This window comes from Pelecanus crispus, chromosome 1 (assembly GCF_030463565.1).
Source record: "Pelecanus crispus isolate bPelCri1 chromosome 1, bPelCri1.pri, whole genome shotgun sequence".
Taxonomy (NCBI): Eukaryota; Metazoa; Chordata; class Aves; order Pelecaniformes; family Pelecanidae; genus Pelecanus; species Pelecanus crispus.
Window position 1 is genome coordinate 198,051,585 of NC_134643.1, and position 19,610 is coordinate 198,071,194.

General features: G+C 40.2%; 1 protein-coding gene across 1 annotated transcript in view; it reads right to left on the minus strand.

Annotated features, from left to right (window-relative positions):
* The window catches only part of LOC104038858 (complement C4), a 52,787-nt gene that overhangs the window by 13,463 nt on the left and 19,714 nt on the right, over positions 1-19,610 (minus strand). Inside the window, exons 13-31 of the mRNA XM_075723613.1 lie at positions 19,109-19,300; positions 17,235-17,384; positions 16,690-16,816; positions 16,251-16,322; positions 15,195-15,395; positions 14,133-14,244; positions 13,813-13,883; positions 12,734-12,873; positions 11,388-11,600; positions 10,046-10,097; positions 9,443-9,523; positions 7,526-7,729; positions 5,917-5,992; positions 5,042-5,198; positions 3,381-3,476; positions 2,886-3,054; positions 1,705-1,871; positions 1,098-1,256; positions 454-513 (exon numbers count right to left, since the gene is read on the minus strand). Of these exons, the coding sequence (XP_075579728.1) occupies positions 454-513; positions 1,098-1,256; positions 1,705-1,871; positions 2,886-3,054; positions 3,381-3,476; positions 5,042-5,198; positions 5,917-5,992; positions 7,526-7,729; positions 9,443-9,523; positions 10,046-10,097; positions 11,388-11,600; positions 12,734-12,873; positions 13,813-13,883; positions 14,133-14,244; positions 15,195-15,395; positions 16,251-16,322; positions 16,690-16,816; positions 17,235-17,384; positions 19,109-19,300 (2,499 nt within the window). The remainder of the gene's footprint in view (positions 1-453; positions 514-1,097; positions 1,257-1,704; positions 1,872-2,885; positions 3,055-3,380; positions 3,477-5,041; positions 5,199-5,916; positions 5,993-7,525; positions 7,730-9,442; positions 9,524-10,045; positions 10,098-11,387; positions 11,601-12,733; positions 12,874-13,812; positions 13,884-14,132; positions 14,245-15,194; positions 15,396-16,250; positions 16,323-16,689; positions 16,817-17,234; positions 17,385-19,108; positions 19,301-19,610) is intronic.

The following is a 19,610-nucleotide window of genomic DNA, read 5'->3' on the forward strand; positions in this document are numbered from 1 at the left end:
ACAACAAAACACTAAAAATATCATTTAAAAGACAAGGGGATTTACTCATCCAGGGCTTCTGCAAATGTTGATGGGACATGGGAGTGTGGAGAGAAACACCAGTCTCCAGAGGCATGGACTAGATGCAGAGGACTGTTGTGGGTATAAGCAGGAGAGGCCCCAGGTGCAAATCACAGATGGTGTGGGACCTTTGAGATAACTCTCCACTCCCAACCACAAAGGGGTTTTTCAAACTCCAGCCACCTCTATCATCATTGACATTTCATGGACTTATCAAAGTTAAAAACAGGAAAAACGATCTGTCCATCAGGGCAGTCTGTAGGCTCCAGATTTTAGAAATTTGGAGGCAGGAACACAAAGGATGAAGCCATGGCAAGTAATTTCTCACTCTGTTTTCAAAAAGGGATTAAAAGAAGTCCAGTTGGACTTTGAATTTCTGATTTTACAGCTTACACTCATTGTTCCATTTCCTCTGCCACGTACAGACACTTCAAGTTTTCTCCCAAGTTCAAACTGCAAACCAAGGCCAAAAAAAAAAAAAAAAAAAAAAAAAAAAAAGAGATTTAGTTTGTGCTCAGCATTATGCCTTTACCACTCAGAACTGGGGAACCAGGGTAAGGAAAACCTTTAACTATGGAAGGAGTTATGAGACCGCAAGTCTCATAAGAATTTTAATGTGCTGGGCTGGTGCATCTTACTCTGCCTTTCTGGGGCCCAGGAGACATATTTTCCCAACTTCACCCTCTCCTCTGTAGCCTGGGTTTGACATTTTCACAGGTTCCAACACACTGAATATCAGTTGTTCTGATATTCTTCCTCATTCCCTAGCAAGATGGGCTCCTGGCTGCTTTACCTGTATTGGAGGAGATTCATGTCACCAAAGTCCTTGAAGAAGCCAGAAAGGGCCTCTAAGTGTGCTGCTAAGCATCTGTTCATTTTTTTCTTTAAAAATACTTTGTTATTTTACAGATTCAGTTCTTAAAAAGTATTATAAACCAGATATAACATGATTGCTTAACATGAGAAGAACTAGGCCAGATGATCCAATGTTTCTCCTGTTTGAGGAAAAAAGCTTGAAACAATGGATGGTTGTGTACCTCTAGCTGCTTCTGAATCGCTTCATCAGTACCAGCCAGAGTAATACGGTAGTCTTTTTGTCTTCCGGCTGTTCCCAGTTCTACAGTCAGGTTGGTGGAAGCAGTCTTCAGTGTCTGTATGCTGTATGCTGACAGAGCTTCTAGGGCCACCACTGTGTCCTAGGTGAGAAAGAAATGCAAAAAGCCCTAACAATTATGCCAGGTTATTTCAACAATATGTAAGATGACATGATCAGTCACCTGGAGCTATTTGTCAGTTTTGTGTGTTTTGTGGCTTTGAAGTTCTCCTGTATCTGTCTGTTCCTACCTCCACAGACTACTTGTTTCATTTCCCAGCTTCTTTTTTTAGCATTAAAACCCTAAAACCACTGGAGTTCTGACCTTTGATTATCATAAGTCTTCATAAAGACAAAGAATCTTTGCTGGCTTAAAACCATTTTATTTTGGCCCATTTTTTAGCAATGAGCCAAAATCTTTAGTGCTTCAAACACCAAAGAAGATCAGGATTAACTGTTATGATGCTTGCAAATCTAAATAAAAAAGTCTTTATGGGACTTCTGTTTTCTTCCCTCCCCCTGAAACTCCACCCAGACTGGTGGTCAGGCACCTGTGTAGAGCAGTATCCTCCACCGTAGTTCCTTCTTTCTGTCAGCCATGTAGCAATAGGCCTTGCGTACTCCTTGTCTTTCAGGAGCAATGTTTGAAGCAATGCATAGGCAGTGGTTTCCACTGAGACTGCAGTGTTGCCGTCTCCCCAGTAGCGCTGCTGCTTTGCTGCAAGAATAACTCAGTCTTGAATCCCCTGGGTAAAGACTTTTGCCAAAAAAGACTATTGTTCTACACAGTAGATATTTCATGTCATAACGCTGAGGAACCACAAGACACAGATGCTGTCATGAGAGCAACAAATCAGTTGGGAAGCAGAGATAATGGAAAAGGAAAACCACAGTTTTCAATTTTGACTTATCCAACCATCAAAGTCTAATGATCCCATTGTACAATGATGTCATCTGACGGATTGGTAGCATTGTGTCTGGTGGTCCTGGAGAGATAATAGTATTAATTATGCCCATAAGTCCAGTCTTGATTAAAGAGAAGCATGTTCCCTATGCTTAAACTATGGCTATTAAACCATAATGTATTTACCAAACAAATTGGGAGAAATTAATAGCGTGGCAGTACAGCCACAACAACCAACTGACTCAGCATTGACCACAGCCACGTGCTGGGGGAGGAAGAGGCTACATCTGTGTGGAGCTGGAAAAAAGTACTCAGAACTGGTGGGGAGCTTTGAAAGCAGGTTGGATGGAAAAGACACCTTCCCTCTTGGTCAGAAATCCAGTCTGGACTACTCCCATATGTAGCTGTTCCTTCCTATTCACCCATCAAAAGTTTCTTCTTTCTCAGTAGGCTTGGATGTTTTTTTAATGCACTTTAGGGGTGTGGAAATTTTGGTAGGCTGCCAGGGAAGCAGAAAAGGTAAATGACTATTTACCATGGTTTTGTTCCAATTCCAGTATCAGATAGGATCACAATCCAAACTTCACAATGCTAAGTTGTTACTTTATAGTGATATTAATTACACAAATTAAATATTACAATTTCAACATTGAAATATTTAATTATGTAATTTAAATAATTAAGTATATTATACATATACATAGGGGCTTTTATAAAATTAAATGGTCTTCATTCACTTGAATATGTTTTGTTCATATAAGAGTGCTCAAAGTGATTTAATTAGGAAAAGTGCTTTCTAACTCAATTTTTAAGAATGGTTACCAGTACCTGCATCAAAAACAGAACAGCCCCTTAATTTTTCTTTCACAAACTGGGCTTCTTCACTATCAGACTGCACAAGCGTCAGAGCATAAGCAGTGATGGCTGTAGAATAGCAGTTAGTATTTCTTGAAAGTTGGTTTTTCATGTAAGCCACTGCTCTTTTAACCACTTGTACCTGTGAAAAGAGAATGGATCCATTTGAAAAGGTCATTCAGACCTACTAACTGTTACTGCTGGTGAGAGGACTAGGAAATTAGAATACTTCATTGTAGTAATTTTGGAGACAATTTTAATAATTTTTGCTTAGTGATTAAAGCCACTGATGATGGAGTGCGTAGCTCAAAACACCTTGTTGTACGTTAGGCCACGGCATATTTTCCTATCTACCACAGATGTAAACAGACTTTTACCTCCTCATTTGCAGTACTTTAAGATAGTAGGGTGGACATGCCATTGTGCAATAGCGTTCAGACTTAAAAGATAAACAGTCAGGCTTCCTACCACGTCAGGTGACTCGTAGACCTGTAGAGTCTGTTGCAATGCTATAGTTACAAAGGCTGTCAAAGCCAAATCCTCCTCTGCTGACCCAATGCCACCCTGAAAGATGAAATACGAAAAGTTAAATGTGCATATATATGCTTACGATTAAATTTAGAAAATAATTTTTCATGAAGTCAAGGACCTTCTTGTCAAACCATTTGACCACAGACCATGTAGTTTTACCCTTTAATTTTGCTCAATAACTTGTGTCTGCCTGAAGTCTATCTTCTACAATGGCAGCCAGTTTGCATTAAACAACGTTAAGAAATTAGGAATCCACTACGTCCTTCAGCTGGTAATCAACAACAAATTTATCTATCTAACTTATAGTTAAAAATCTACAATTTCCCATTGGAATATTCATGGCTTCAATTTCCAGGCACTAGTGGGTTTTTTTTCCTGTTTCTCTGCTACTCCCTATAGACTAAGCAGCCCTCCAACACACAGAACTTTTCTCCTGTAGAAAGTATTTATACACCATTACTAGACCATTTTTTATTCCTCTTCTTGATAAACACAGTGTCCTCACTAGCTTTTTTCCCCTTAAATCTGCATTTTCATTCTTATTCTTCTTTGTGACTCTTTTGCTCATGCTCTCCTTTGACAACAAACTTAGGGTCTTCAAAAACCTTTGACAACAACCGTCTCCTTCACTCAGCCCCAAATGTTTATCCTTAGGACAGGTTGTTCACTTGGAAAGACTTAAGTCTCTGTACACAATTATCATGCACAGCTCCTGAAGCAAATGTAAAATAGAAGGTAAGTATCTCAGCATGAACACAGGTCAAAAAACTGGCCAGTTCTTGAGCTGATTTTTTTTCCCCAGCAGTGTTACATCAACTGTGGAGCTGGCTTTGAGGGTGAAAGCCTCACTAGTGATTTGACAAAGATCCTTATTAATAAATTTAATACATTTTTTTCATTTAAGATCACTACAAAGGTATCTGCATTTTCAATGAATTTTGGAAGACGCACATTATTTTCATATCTTAGATGCATTGGCAATGTAACAGTTTTGTGTTTCTGGACACTTATAGGGAATACGTAGACTAACATATGCTATTGGAAATTCTGATTAAGTATTAAGATTTTTTTTTTTTTTTTTTTTCACCATGGGAATGGTTAAATACTGAAACAGGTTACCCAGAGAGACTGTGGGATCCCCATCCTTGGAGGTGCTCAAAACTCAGCTGGACATGGCCCTGTGCAATCTGATCTGACTAGACCTGTTCTGAGCAAGGGCTGGACTAGATGACCTCTGGAGGTCCCTTCAAAACTAAATCACAATTCTATGGCTCTATTGCTTTTGGCAATAAAAGGCATATTTTTTTACCAAGCACAAAGTTCTCAGAATTAATTTTCTAAGTGTTCTAGAGGCATAGGTCAGCTGCAAAATTATCTAAGACTGGATCAAAAGACAAAGGTGGTGAATTGCTAGCTATGCATCTCTGACATAACAGACCTTTTAAAAAATTAATTTTACATTACAGATTTTGTACTTCTTACATTACAGATCCCTTTTCTTTAGATACATTTCTTGTTACTCAACAAATCACTATATTCCTTTCAATCCCTAGCTGCCCTAAATGTGCAACAGATTTTTCTAAATACGGATGACCTACCTGCATAGTCCTGTCCAATACCGGGTGATGGTCATGGAATGAATCATCTGCCTGCTGTTGATTAATCAAGTAGGAAATAGAGTTGCGTATGTGACTCTCTTGGATATTAAGGTATTCTCTGCACCTTGTGAGTACTTTAACAATAAATGCAGTTAGCCTGCACAAAAGAAAATGTTCCAAACTTGTGCTCACATGTATTTATAGAAGAGTATATTGACAGGAAAAGAAACATACTAATTTTGTACGTAGACTCATATTGAGTGCAGTGCACTCACTGGAACCTAGTGAGTTATCGTTCAACATCAGCATGAACTCTGTTTCTACTCTGTGGCAAATGCAAAATAATCAGTGGCTTACTATAAATCTCCTTCATCAAGGACTAAACATGCTCAGAGACTTACATGGTTGACTATCGGTGACAAAATATATAGGCAACACCATGCCCACCAGATTTCTCCACCATGGAGAAAGTATCAATACCATGATTACCATTGGGAGTTTACTTAGTGATACTCCTCTTGCCAACTACAGACATCTCCAGCAGAGATGTCTACATCTCAGCTGGCCATACTAAGTACTGTCTATAATCTGTGGGGAGAAATAAGCATTTTTAGGACATGATTCATCTTGATCTATTTTGCACATCTACATTAGGAGGAAATGATCAACTGGCCTTCGCTGTCCATTTACTCTGAAAAGAGTTGACACTGATTTTACTCAGATTTTACTTTCTGCTTCTAAATTAGGCAAGAGAGAAGGTGGGCTGTGAATGCCCACCAGATTTTGAAAATACGTCCCCCCAGAAAAACTGATGCATTAAATGATAATAGAAATATTTTGGACCCGCCCCCCCAAAAAACAAAAAATACACTTACCATACACTACTGGGCGTTGTTTTAAACGCTCCATAGGAACCATCCACCTTCTGAAACTCAAGCAGCCTAGTATAACCTGCACGAACAGGACAGTACATAACTGTTCAGAGAATACACATATTTCTCAGGCATTTTCATACATCACTTGTACTAACACGGACATGTTCAGGATTGACTAGTGGAAGAGTACATGAAGGCGTTCACTGGTACATTAAGGAGGAAATGTCTGGGTCAGCAGGCCTTTGACACAGAAAAAGCACTAGTCTTAGAAGGTGCTTTGTCTTGTTTGACTTAATTGAGCCATGAGAATAACCTGAAAACTGCAGGTATCTATAGTTACAAAGCATTTTCCGTGTAGTAAATCTTGGGAAACTTATTTCCCATTACTGACAATTTTTCAAGCTGTTGACTTTATGGTGCATGGAATCAAAAAATATACGAAACATTATCTCTTGGGTCAGACACAGGCTTAGAAATCATTAGTTGTGGCCTCTGATCTTGACTGCTATTATCTTGACAAAGTCTGTATCATAGCCACACAACTCATTTTCTACATAAGTGAACTTCGATAAGAATCAATAAAAGCATAATGTAGGGACTAAATGCTGCTGATAATATCAAATACCCATCGGCAGGATTTCATGTCACTTTGCCTATTTATCTAAGATTGCCTAAAGACCTCCATTCAGCAACTGTTAGCATGTTTTTAATCTCTATTTATCCCCTTATTTTTCACTCATGAAATGTGTGTCACGTTATCTGAAGATCATGAAGACTGGTACATTATATTGCTTTATGCCACGTGCCCACCATTACAGTTAAAAAGATCATCTGTATCTGCTACAATACTGATAACTCTTGGGCTCTATGTTAGTGCCTGTGAGCTGGAACACCTCCACTTCCACATGCTGTGGTCCTGGCTTTGCTGTACATTTAACACAAGCTTTGGATCACATCTTGGAGTGGGCTGTTCAAGAAGCAGCTTTGCAGCTGTCTTCTCCCTAAGGAAACTCCCTCCCTGGGTTGGTCCAAGGCTGTTGGAGTCATTGTAGCTCATGTAATGAATACAGAAGTGTGGAAGAGAAAGTGTCAGTATCATGATTACCATTGGGAGTTTCCTTAGTGATACTCCTCTTGCCAACTACAGACATCTCCAGCAGAGATGTCTACATCTCAGCTGGCCATACTAAGCACTGTCTATGATCTGTTGGGAGAAATAAGCATTTTTAGGACATGATTCATCTTGATCTATTTTGCACATCTACATTAGGAGGAAATGATCAACTGGCCTTCGCTGTCCATTTACTCTGAAAAGAGTTGACACTGATCAGCTCAGATTTTACTTTCTGCTTCTAAATTAGGCAAGAGAGAAGGTGGGCTGTGAATGTCAATACTGTACAATGTCAGATGTAGGCAATTAGTCACCTAAGTCCTCCTCACCAGTTCTGTTTCTCATGTGTGTCTGCACATTGTCAGAGGCATTTCTGCGTGGCTGCGTTAAGACAATGCTCACTCCTTAAGCAACTAGCAATGGTTAGCGTGCATTACAAAAGGATAATAAAGACTGTGTCTGTGTTGGTTGGTCTCTGGGTTTTTTTCCCCCGTGTACCTTTTTCAATCATTTTAATGGCTTCCTCCTTCCGTTCAGGATCAAAGTTCACCCACTGCTCACTGGCTTCCAAGTACTCAATAGCGTAGACTGCAGGGGCCATTTTCACCATTGTTTGCTCTGCACAGCCTGTGGGCACTTGAATAAGTTTCTCAACTCCAGTGAGACTAAGACAATTTTCAACAGATTCGTCCATAATATTCCCTGTTGTAAAAAACACAAGCCATAGTTCATGTTATATTTAAAACTGGCTGGTGTAACATGAAGAAAGGTAATTCTAACTATAGGTTGATGCTCCAGCATGGCCTGCTACTTCTTATTATCAAATACTCTTTTCAGCTACTTAATCATAGAATCATAGAATCATAGAATCATTTAGGTTGGAAAAGACCTTTAAGATCATCCAGTCCAACCATTAACCTACACTACCAAGTCCACACTAAACCAATCAAGGGTAGACTAGACTAAACCATGTCCCAAAGTGCCACATTTACCCATTTTTTGAACACTTACAGGGATGGTGAGTCCACCACCTCTCTGGGCAGCCTGTTCCAATGCTTGACCACCCTTTCACTAAAGAAATTTTTCCTAATTTCCAACCTAAACCTCCCCTGGCACAGCTTGAGCCCATTTCCTCTCATCCTATCGCTAACTACATGGGAGAAGAAACCAACACCCACCTCACTACAACCTCCTGTCAGGTAGTTGTAGAGAGCGATAAGGTCTCCCCTCAGCCGCCTCTTCTCCAGGCTAAACAACCCCAGTTCCCTCAGCCGCTCCTCATAAGGCCTGTGCTCCAGACCCTTCACCAGCTTTGTTGCCCTTCTCTGAACACGCTCCAGCACCTCAATGTCTTTCTTGTAGTGAGGGGCCCAAAACTGGACACAGTATTCCAGGTGCGGCCTCACCAGTGCCGAGTACAGGGGGACAATCACCTCCCTGCTCCTGCTGGCCACACTATTCCTGATACAAGCCAGGATGCTGTTGGCCGCCTTGGCCAACTTTTTAAAGCTGGAGGAAGAACAAGGATGAGCTGCCAGGCCCTGGGAAAGATGGAGAAAGGAGGCTGGGGGAGTGAAGCAGCATGGAGGAGATTGTCCTGAGGCTACAGGAGGCAGGGAAACAAGGAAAGGGGGAAAGACCGGTGCTTCAGGTTCCGGCTGGAAGAGTCTTGTCAGACCAGACCTGATCCTCCCACAGAGGCAAAAAGATCATGCCTTAATCATGCCAAACATTTTGTGCAGAGGGTTTTTTTTTTTTCCTCTCTGCAATCTTCTCATTTGATGAATTCAAGCATCCCCATACTTTAGAACAGGGATTTGAAATGGAAGCCAGTAGCCTATCTGTCAAGAATGCATTATTTTACATTTTCTGGGAAAAAATGTTTTTATCATTAATACAAGTACTTGCTAGGAGATGTTTTTAAAATACATATACATGAGTATATAACTATATATGTATACGATTATTTGATTAAATGAATGTGTGATTATACATATATTCTCTTTAGAGAAACAAAACTTTCCAGAACTTACATGTCAGAGTCTGACATCCTTATCTCTGAAGACTAAAGCAGATTTCTACAGACCTACATGCAGTGTGGGGTTATTAGAGAAGGTGAGCTCTTCCCTTCTGTTCTGTCCTTCCCATAAAGTTAGCCTGGTCACAGTGAAGCAGGATGGACCCCATAAAGCTATTATATCTAATACAAGGGAGAAGAAGTAATTAGAAAGAGGAAAGGTACTGGATCAGCCTTGGGGCTGTTTTGTTCTATGACCTGGGCATGTAGCACAGACCATTTGAGCCATAGCAGAAAAACTAGGAGGGAATGGACACTTGATATTCAGGAATGAGCAGCACAAAGGGGCATGTCTCTTGTCACCTATGGAGAAGTTATTGATAAAAAATTACATTTACCTCTCAGGCTGACAAACACGTGACTATCAGAACCCGGTACCATATCAGATGGTCTGTTCAGGTCCAGTGTATGGGAATTTACTGTAAATAAATAGTAAATAGAGATCTACATCCAGACTCTAAACATAAATACATACAGTGTAATTTTAGAACATGCTTTTCATTAAACATCTCACAGCTGATGATAGCAATTACAACAGAAATGTTATCAGAAATGTTAAATGGAAATTTATGAAGAGAAATATCTTTCTTAAACGGATTTAATTTTTAATAATTAGCAATATTTTTTGGCTTGAAATGAGTCTTGTTTTTAATACCTTTTAAGACCCATTAGTAAATGCAATAGATGTCTATTTAATATTTTAAAAATGCTGCCTTGAAACACAGAAGTAATAGAAATCAATTCTAAACATTTACAATTCAATGATTTTTCTTTCCTGAGTCTTTTGCTATGTATTGTGTGAAGACAATTTCCAGTCAACCAAAGCAACGTCTGTGTCTTAAGACGTATTTCACTGCACCCATCAGATATTGCCATCAAGCTTTACACCCCATGTCTCTACCCCAAACCTCATCTGTATCTAATTCTTTTGTGTAACTTACAGCCACTGTTAATGCAAATGGTCATTTCTTCTCTCTGTAAAATACCTTCAGCCTGTACAATTGAGGAAAGAAAAGTCAAAACTTTTGCAAGCACTCACATCTGAAATTAAGCTGCATGAAAGTCATGATTTCTGCCCTTGCACTAGACCAGCAGGTGGCAGAAATAAGTTATTTTGCAGTGAGATTTCTCTCCAGGTAAAACTGAAGCTTCAAATGTCAATTTCAGTCTCCCAGTTGAAACACTAACAAACTCTATGGACTTTTTTTGTTATTATTGACATATTTCCCTGGATGAAATTCCTTTAACCAAAACTAACCAAGAAAAATTAAACTTCAAAGTTTATTCTCAGGTTTGTAAGCCATGCAAGTCAAGTTCACAGGTAGACTCACTTTTATAAACCTCTCATCTATGAAATCCACCAAGTTCTGAGTTCATCTTGTTGGTAAAACGTAAAATATTTTTTTCATTCTGATTTCCACACATCCTTCTTCCTACAGTTTCTATTTTAATAAAGCTATTTTTACAGACACTTTTAGTGTTTTGTTGTAGCATTGTACTCTGAGACTGTGTCTATCTCTAGAAAAGTTATGGCCTGTAACAACAACAGCAGGTTCCTGGCACCTCATGCCTTATCTTTACCTACATGGCTATCCCCTGACATTTACGGTACAAGGATTCATATTTTGCACTGTTTGTGTGGCTTGAAAGTAGCCCTCAGTGAGCTACTTGAGTGCTGTAATGAGTCTGTGCCTGTCAGTGTTGACTCTTGAAAAGTCATCTTTTCTAAAAGGCTCCTCCTTTTCATCATTTTGAAAGAGAACTAAGGTATTAAATAATCAATACAACATCTTTGTTTGCCTGTATGGGTTTTACCTATGCAATTGTTAAGACTGAAGATCCATTAACTAGAAGGAATAAAATAGGGTTTAACTTCATGACTATCAGAGAGTATTCTCTTCCCAAATTGTTGCTAGATGGACATCTTCAATCTTGGCTTCATAAGGGAAAAAATTTTTATAAATGTTGATGAAGCAGGTGGAAGTTAAAGATTACGAGATGGACAGCATCAAGAAAGTTGTTGCTATGTCATGGGGTAGTAGGATGCCTTTTTGCTGTAAAGAACAATTCTTTCCATCTACACTACACACAAGACCACCACAGGGTTAAATTTCTTCCCTATGCTATAGCTCAATCCTTGCTGAGAAACAGGTTTCCCGAGGTTGCTGCCAGCCTTATGTTTTTATGATTTTGCTCCCTCCACAAGAGCTCCACACCTAGTGAATGTTATATTTGAGGAGAAATGTATTAATGAAGTGTCTGCCCTCAACTAGTTATACCTACCAAAACATTGAGGTTCTTCCTAATGCTATCAGTGTGCCCAGAAACCGTGTCAAAAGCAGTAATAGTAATTGGAATTTCTCCCACAGTCAGAGGGACAACCGAGAAGTAGGCTGGTGTTGCAGAGTTCCCCTTAGCCACGAGCATCAGCTGCACAGCCTTCTCCGTCGCCTCTGCGGTGCACAGCCCCTTCACTGCATCCATTGTCACTTTAACCTGAGGGGAGAAGGCAATGCCTGCAATCAGGCTTAGTGCATCACCACACAGGAAAAATACTCCAGCTCCACCATGTCTAGATAAGAATGGGAAATGAGAAACAGGTATAACAGGAGACTAGCTTTTGCTTAAAAAGGAAATAGCAATGCAGACATTTTGCAAGACAGAAAGTATTTTTCACTTCATTCCCCTGAATTTGCTATTCTCCATTTATAAAATGGGAAAACTTTTTCACCAAGAAGTGATCAAATGCTGGCACAGCTTGTCCAAAGAGTTTGTGGAATCTCCCTTCTTGGAGATAGTGAATATCTAACTGGACAAGGCCCTGAACAACCTCCTCTAACTGGACCTGCTCTGAGCAGCAGGTTGGACTAGAAACCTCTGAAGTTCCCTTCCAACCTAAATTGTTCTGTGACCCTATGGCCTGTTAACATTCATCTACATTGACTAGGGCTGTGAAGGTAAATCAGCTAGTATTCATTACACTGAATTTGCAATTTGGTTTTGGCCTAACCCTGAACCACAGGGAAGTAAGAAGGATAGTATGTTTTTATACATCCCAGCTCTACACCATTCAACACAGTTCAGAAGATGCTGGTCAAGCAGAGCTGGATGAGAGACGGGAAGAGATGAAAAAAAGAGCATCAGCCTGAGGATGGTGGAGGCCCTAAGCCCAGTGACACCTGTGGCCATATGCAGAGATGGATAGGTGTCATATGCAGACAACAAGTAGCTTTGCATTCTATGCACAATTAATTTTGTGGCTAACATATTGGACTGTGTGGTCATAATTTACCTCAGTATCTTGTGGACCTGTTTTATCAGCAGCTGGGTGTTGCCCAGATTGTCAGGCAGCAAAAAAGTAGCTGGTTGCTTCAATGAAGGGGGAGAAGAGATGCCCAAAGACAAGGAGTTTGGCTGTGTAATATGGTAAATAAAATCTGCTTTATACAGTAAGTTTGATTAGAAAGTAGAGCTGGATCCTGTCCTTGGGGAGACTTTCAGGATGGAGTACAGTGTCTCGGCTGTAGGAGGGCACTGAAAGGTGGCTGCGTCATTTACATTAAATTATTACATAGCTATACCTCTAGCTAGCTAGATGTGTATAGCACAGCAGTTGATGGTAATACTACCTGGAGATCGTTGGGCAGATAGTTGTAAATCACTGCTTTTATTTCTAGTTGTTCATGTCGTCTGACTGAGTATGGTAATCTCAGGGATATAAAAAAGTCTTTGAAAACTGCAAAGGTGTGGGGGTCAGCTATACAAAATCCTGGGATGAGAAAAAAACAGAGTTGAGAATTACACACTTATCAGCTGATAAAAAGTATAATGTCTAATCAAAACTCATTGCCTGGGCTGCCCTGAGGTCAAGAGCAGCAGAGGGAGATAGGCATATCCAGAAAGCATTTCAACTCACCTGTGCTAGAGACCTATCTCAGGGGTAGATGATTTGCCCTCTGGAGATACTGCCGTGGTTTTTCACAGGTAAAATTTGGCAGGAGTGTCTGTAGCTTTTGTGAGTGAAACGTGGCCCAGCTTTTCTGCAAAGGCCGTGTTCAAAACACAATGACCTTTCCTCGCTTTCTGTAAATAAACTCCACGCCCATCACTGCACCCCTGGATGAGCCTCCCTTTCTGAAGGGGAGTGGGCAGTAGCAGGTGGACCCTTTGTCCCTCCTGCATGGTCCTGGTCAACCCCTAGCAGCTCCCAGAGAGCAGCACCTGGGAACCTGGGCTCTCTGGTGTCCAGCCCTTGCTGATCCTCTGCTAGTCTCCTGGTGGTCTTCTCTTCTCTTCTCTGGCTTTCCACAGACCACAAACATTCATGCTTCTCTGAGATGGCCAGAACTTGCTCCCAGAAATACTAAAATAAAAGTGGTGTTATTACTGCTACCTTTCTTGTGGCTTCCTGGCCATGTGGAAGCTAAAATGAGATGGTTTATTGATTTGATAGAATAGGAGACAGTTTTGATTGTATAATCCATCCTCCTTCAGAGGCACCTTCATGTTGTTTTTATAAATAGATATCTATTACTTTAATTCTAGCTGGGCTATATGGCATAAAAGAGAGGAGTAAATGTCATGATCAAAACACTTTGGGTTTTCAGTACAGATTGTCTCACTCTGTCAACATGACATTGTATCTCTGTTCTAAATAATATATGTTCATCCATACAAAGAAACCAAATAAAATACCCAATACTTATACCTTTTTGGGGAGATATGCTTATTGCCTGAACTTCCCAGGTAGTTATAGAGTCAGGAACAAAGTTTTCTATGCTAAGAAACACAAAATAAAATGTATTAGGAAGGATGTATAAAATGTATTAGGAAGGCTGTATAAAATGTAAATGTTGTCATTTACTGAAGTTTAAGTATTCTAAGGGAAAAAATATTCCCTCACTTGTGGAGACAAAGTACTTACAAATATTCCGAAGTCCTCTGTATCAGATAACACAAAAAGCTGATATTTAGATACATTTTACTGTACAAATTTAGACATATTCACCTGGTCAGGTAATACGATACCTGTGGTTTCCAGGGTTTTTCACGTCTTCAAAACTCCACCACCAGCTCTCAGGAAAGTAACTGCGCAAGTTGACAGACATTTCTTCAAACACGTCTTCATGGTCATCATAGTCTGTAAAACAAGAGCGGGGTTTCTGTTCTGAAACCTTTGGCTGCTGATCTTACACTGTGTTGCAGGGAGTCAGTTGTCAGACATAAAGCAGCATGAAAAATATTCTGAATGAAAAGACTTCACCTGGGTTTCATCTTGTGCGTTAAAAAAAAAATGCTGAAAAAAGAGAAGCAATGACCAAAGATTGTTGTTGAACAAAAGGATAATTCTTCTGTCCAAGTTCAATAACTATACTCTGCCAAACAAGAAGAATATTCCCCTTTAGTATTGTGTAGCAAAGATGTTCCCACATTCCCACTTTTGTGAACAGACAGAGCATGAAAGGGGAGCTCTGAGAAAAATGGCAGTAGAAATTACACATGGTAATTTTCAACAAGTTTTTTTTTTGTGGTTTGGTTTTTTTTTGTTTGGTTTTTTTTTTTTTTTGTGTGTGACACGAGCTCTTGTGTGATCAGAGATAGATTTTGGGGAGAAGAAAGGAAGAAAGAGACAAAACTGTCCATGGCTGAAGTAGCCCCTTCTCATCAGGTAGTTTTTTGGAGGTACTTGGGAGGTCCTATAACAATAGTACCACTAATAAAATAGGCATGAATCCGATATCACTCAGAGCCCTGAACTGAGACAACCACCCCCTTCCCTGCTCCACCGTTTGCAGCCTCCCAGGGTGCAGGCAGGGGTTGACAGCTCCTCCATAAGGCTGTCCTGAGGCCAAAGGTGGCTAAAGCGATTCCTTTCCTCACCCCAAGAATTTATCCCATCCCACCCTTCCCTTCACAGCGTACAGCTGTGAAGATGCAACAGCATGTGGGTGCTGCACCATACCGGGCTCACTGAGATGGTGAAGTGAAAACTACCCCCCTGGCCCCACAGCATGAAATGCCCCTTAACCCTCCCTTGCCACCATATGAAGAGTAATTTTCCTTAGACAGTTGCATGCCACCATTCTTTACATCGTGCCAAGCCCACTCTGGTCCTCCGCTTCGCCTGCTTCCTGAGGGCTGTGGCTTTCTCACAGCAGTCCTGGAAGGCATTTCTGCATTTGGGGGAGCCAGCCACCTTTGATAGCCTTTGCGCACAAGAAAACCTCATGGGATTTAATTTCATTCCGTCTTCACAACATTTTTGTAGATCAGTGTTTTGATACTTGCTGACTGCAATGTAATTCAAGACCAGCATTAGTGCAGTAGAAGTAGCAATAAGCGTGAAGGTGTTCATCATGCTCATTCCTGTCATTCTTTGCAGTTAACGTTAGTTGCTATTGCAACAGTCTACCTTCAGCTGGGGACCTGTTCTCCATCCTAAAAACAGTCCACAAATGCAGAAGGAAAGCATGTGCCCTATGGCATCCTAGATATTCTATTCTAAGCTTTCTCTTCAAATTCAGACTGAATTAAAAATGCCTTCTTCGCACATCGGAATTAGATATCTTGACAGAAATAGCCATGGCAGTGTTCTCATTCTTGAACAAAGACACCAATTTCAAAGGAAGAGCCGAGCTTCAAGCTTTCATGTCTTCTGGCAAGGAAATAGCTATTTGCATAAACTTTTTTGTTTTTAAATTTTGACCAAATATTATACTAGCTCTTCTCTTAATTGGAGCACAAAGTACCAAAGCTGTCACAACTTCAAAGCAGAATGTAAAGAAAAAAACAAATAGGACTTATAAAACAATTTCTGGCCACACAAATAATTTTGAAAAACTTTAAAGCCATGGCTGATTCCGTGACATGATATCTAGCAGAAGTACTTCACATTTGGGATTATAAAATGGTGAATTAGTTTCCATTTGCAGCTGGGCCACTCTCCGGTTTTTGAGTTGTTTTGATAGGTGATGCATCAGGTCACATGGCACAGTATACACACTTGTCCTACGTCATGTCACTTAACACAAGAACTGGAACTTGGTATCCTTTACTGTCTCATCAATTCTGGCCCCTTGGATCCCAGCCAGTTCCCTTTGCCTCCTCCTGCTAAGCCTTTCAGGCCACCCAGATGAGCAGACGTACCAATTCCTGACATTTTCTTCTGAAAATCCAAAGATCTCTTCTGCCTTCTGCTAGCCTGGAGGCATTTGTAGCCTGGGAAAGCAGAACAGAAGATCTTGGTCATGATACTATGACAGTAACACCCTGATCATTCAGGTCATTCATGGAAGATCCATCTTAGGACCCATCTCATTCAGAGAATATCCACAGTTTGCCGAGCTACCTTACAGCCCTAGCCAACTGCTGCCTGCCCCAGCTGAGCTGGACACCAAAGGATCCACAGCCAAGATCTGGGCTGTCTGAGCTGCCAGAACCCAGTGGAAGAACAGAAGAAGAACGCACAGGCAAGGGAGATCTTACAACATCACAATAAAATGTTTCTGATTGTTAAGCAGTCAGCCTCCCCAGATCTATAGTGGTCTTGTACAAACATCTAAAGTGAAGGGCAAATTGCACTTACCTTCCCTAGTGTCGGATTTAATTGTATCTGATAAAAAGGCCAGACCAACATCAGTAAAAACTTGAACGCTGTCTGCACCACCACCAGGAGAACATCCAAGATCATAAGAATTCATAGCATTAAATACCTGCCAAATAAAATAGCACAGATGGACTACACATACTTGCAAAATGTTCTTTTATATATATATATACACACACATAAAAAATTCTTGTAGCCTTCGACCTGCAGAAGCAAGACAAACGGGTAGTACAAGCTATATTTGGAAACTGAGATTAAAGCTGAGGGATGTTGTAGTTGGGGAATACTTTCAAGTAACGCTTTTTTAATTTACAAACTTGTCTGCTATAGCATGAAAACCCCTAACTTAAATATATCATTCATCTTAAATAGATCCTAAATTGCAAAAGCAAAAGCATTTTCAAGTTTAGCAAAGCTGTGATTAAGCAATTAATAGCCATTAATTACATTTTGATCCTCTCCTTAGTCATAGAAAATTTTGCTTGACTAGTAGATATGACATTTTCTTCTTACAGATATCTTACTTTTTTGGCTGTAAGCTTATTTTTCTTGTTCAGAATAAAAACTGCTTTATCAACCACAGCTAAGGCAACTGTTCCCGCATGGTCCGTTTCAATCAGTAACTTGACAATGTCTGTTGGTTCGTATCTCTCTTGTTCTGTTCTCACTTTAATCTAAATAGAAAATATTGAAACAAAAATGTCATGTTTGTTAATAAAAAGCAAAGACTCTTTGGGCAGGGAATATTGTCAGCTGTGACGGTCAGCAGTTAGAGGCTGGGGGATGGTCCTGTTTTGCGGTGTTTCTGCCTGGGATCCTGCCTTTTGGAAGATGTAGATGCAGATATCTCCCATTAGAGGACACTGTGGGAGGTTGAAAGATCCTAAGTAGCTAGCGATAGGACAAGAGGAAATGGGTTCAAGCTGCACCAGGGGAGGTTTAGATTAGATATTAGGAAAAATTTCTTCATGGAAAGGGTAGTCAAGCATTGGAACAGGCTGCCCAGAGCGGTGGTGGAGTCACCATCCCTGGAAGTGTTCAAAAAACAGGTAGACGTGGCACTCTGGGACATGGTTTAGTGGGCATGGTGGTGTTGGGTTGAAGATTGGACTGATGATCTTAGAGGTCCTGTCCAATCTTAATGATTCCTAGTTTTTACTTGCATTATAAATAATCCAGCCACCAAGCCAGGAAACATGAAATTGCTACCCTACCCTTAACTGGTTTATTGTGGACTTGGTAATGTTAGGTTAGTGGTTGGACTGGATGATCTTAAAGGTCTTTTCCAACCTAAACGATTCCATGATTCTACGGTTCTATGTGTCTGTGCAGGATATTGAACGCTGCCTTTCGATGATGCTTAAGCACCAATGGGAATTAAAAGTATGTGTAAGGGCTTTGCTGAACTAGGGCCTTCAGCATCATTTTCCAGTGGAAACAAAATCACCATGAAATACTAATTAATGTACAAAATTAACTGACTTAAACCAGTCTGTAATAGTACCACCTCCTTTCTATCTCACACTTGAATTTTTCAACATGACTGAGTTCAGATTTGGTGCGTATCTGATGTAGACACTTCTGTGGTTCAGGAGGAAGTAGCCATGGTGATTATGAGATTAACAGGGAATTATTAACAGAAATGCCAACTTGAATGTTCCTGTGTTTTGTCATCTTACCAATGAAGAATTGGCTTGTTTTCTTGCAAACTTTTTTCCCAATGGACTATCAACTTCTTTTCCCAAAACAAGTATTTTCAGGGGTGAAAAAATCATTTGAGATAGCTGACACTTTTCAGCAGTTGTGCTTCATATTATTGGGAAAAACTCTCATCTTATGTTTTCCTTTTTACTTTATGGTACCAAAAAGGAGGGGGAGGAAGGTGAAAGAAAGTCCTAGAGGAACTCCTATTTTGTTCACACTTTCTAATGTAAACTATTTTTTTTAAAGTTCTTTTGAAGTGCTACAAAATCTCAGATGACTACTTTTAACAAGAATGAAAAAACTTGAAAAATTACTTCAGATTTCTTTTTTAAAAATTTTCCAATAAATTGCTTCACTTTCTTTCATTTGATGAACCTCACTACAAAACCAAAAAGTTATAAAGGCAGTCTGTCTCTCAACAATTCTATTGGTGTTTCCCTGTGGTTTTCCAATATATAGACACTTACAGAGGAGGATTTATCTGTATGAAGCTACATTTTTCATATTTGAGGAACAACCTGTCCTATGGAAGAAGGCTATCTTTGCCATCACTCCTGGGAGCCTTTCCCAGCTATACCTTTTAGCTTCATGTCATTCACTTTTTAACCCCAGGCCTGCACTTGCATTGCTGGTACCCTATGGTTTTGCTTTCATTTCAGCATACAATAACAGAAGCTACTTGCTTTGAAAGTACCTTTCCTTCACAGACATCCATAACATCCACCCACACAGAATCAGCGACAATCTCTTGACGGCCCTCGTTTGCAATGAAGTAGTAAGCTAAAAAGCGAAAGGCGGGCACCATCTTGTTGGTGATTTTAAGGTTTATTATTTTCTTTGAGGAGGGGACCTTTCCCAAAAGCTCAGCTTGTCCCTTTGCTACAACCTGCAAGGCAAAAACAAACAGAAATCAAGTATTTTGAATACACACTATACTGGGCATTATGTTGCATAATTTTATATACATATATAGAAATTTATGAGGCCATTTCTGTTTCAAATTTATTCTCTTCTAATGCATCTAATAGTTTTAATTCCCAACCTGCGTACCAGTAGCCTGGAGAAGACTAGTGCACAGTGCCTCTAGCACAGGAGCGTGGTGGTAAGCCTCTGCTGCACTGGTCCTGTGGCCCAGGTTTGAACACAAATCTACCTCCCTCCACCCAGTCTTACAGCTTGAAAAGGGGGTCCCAGAT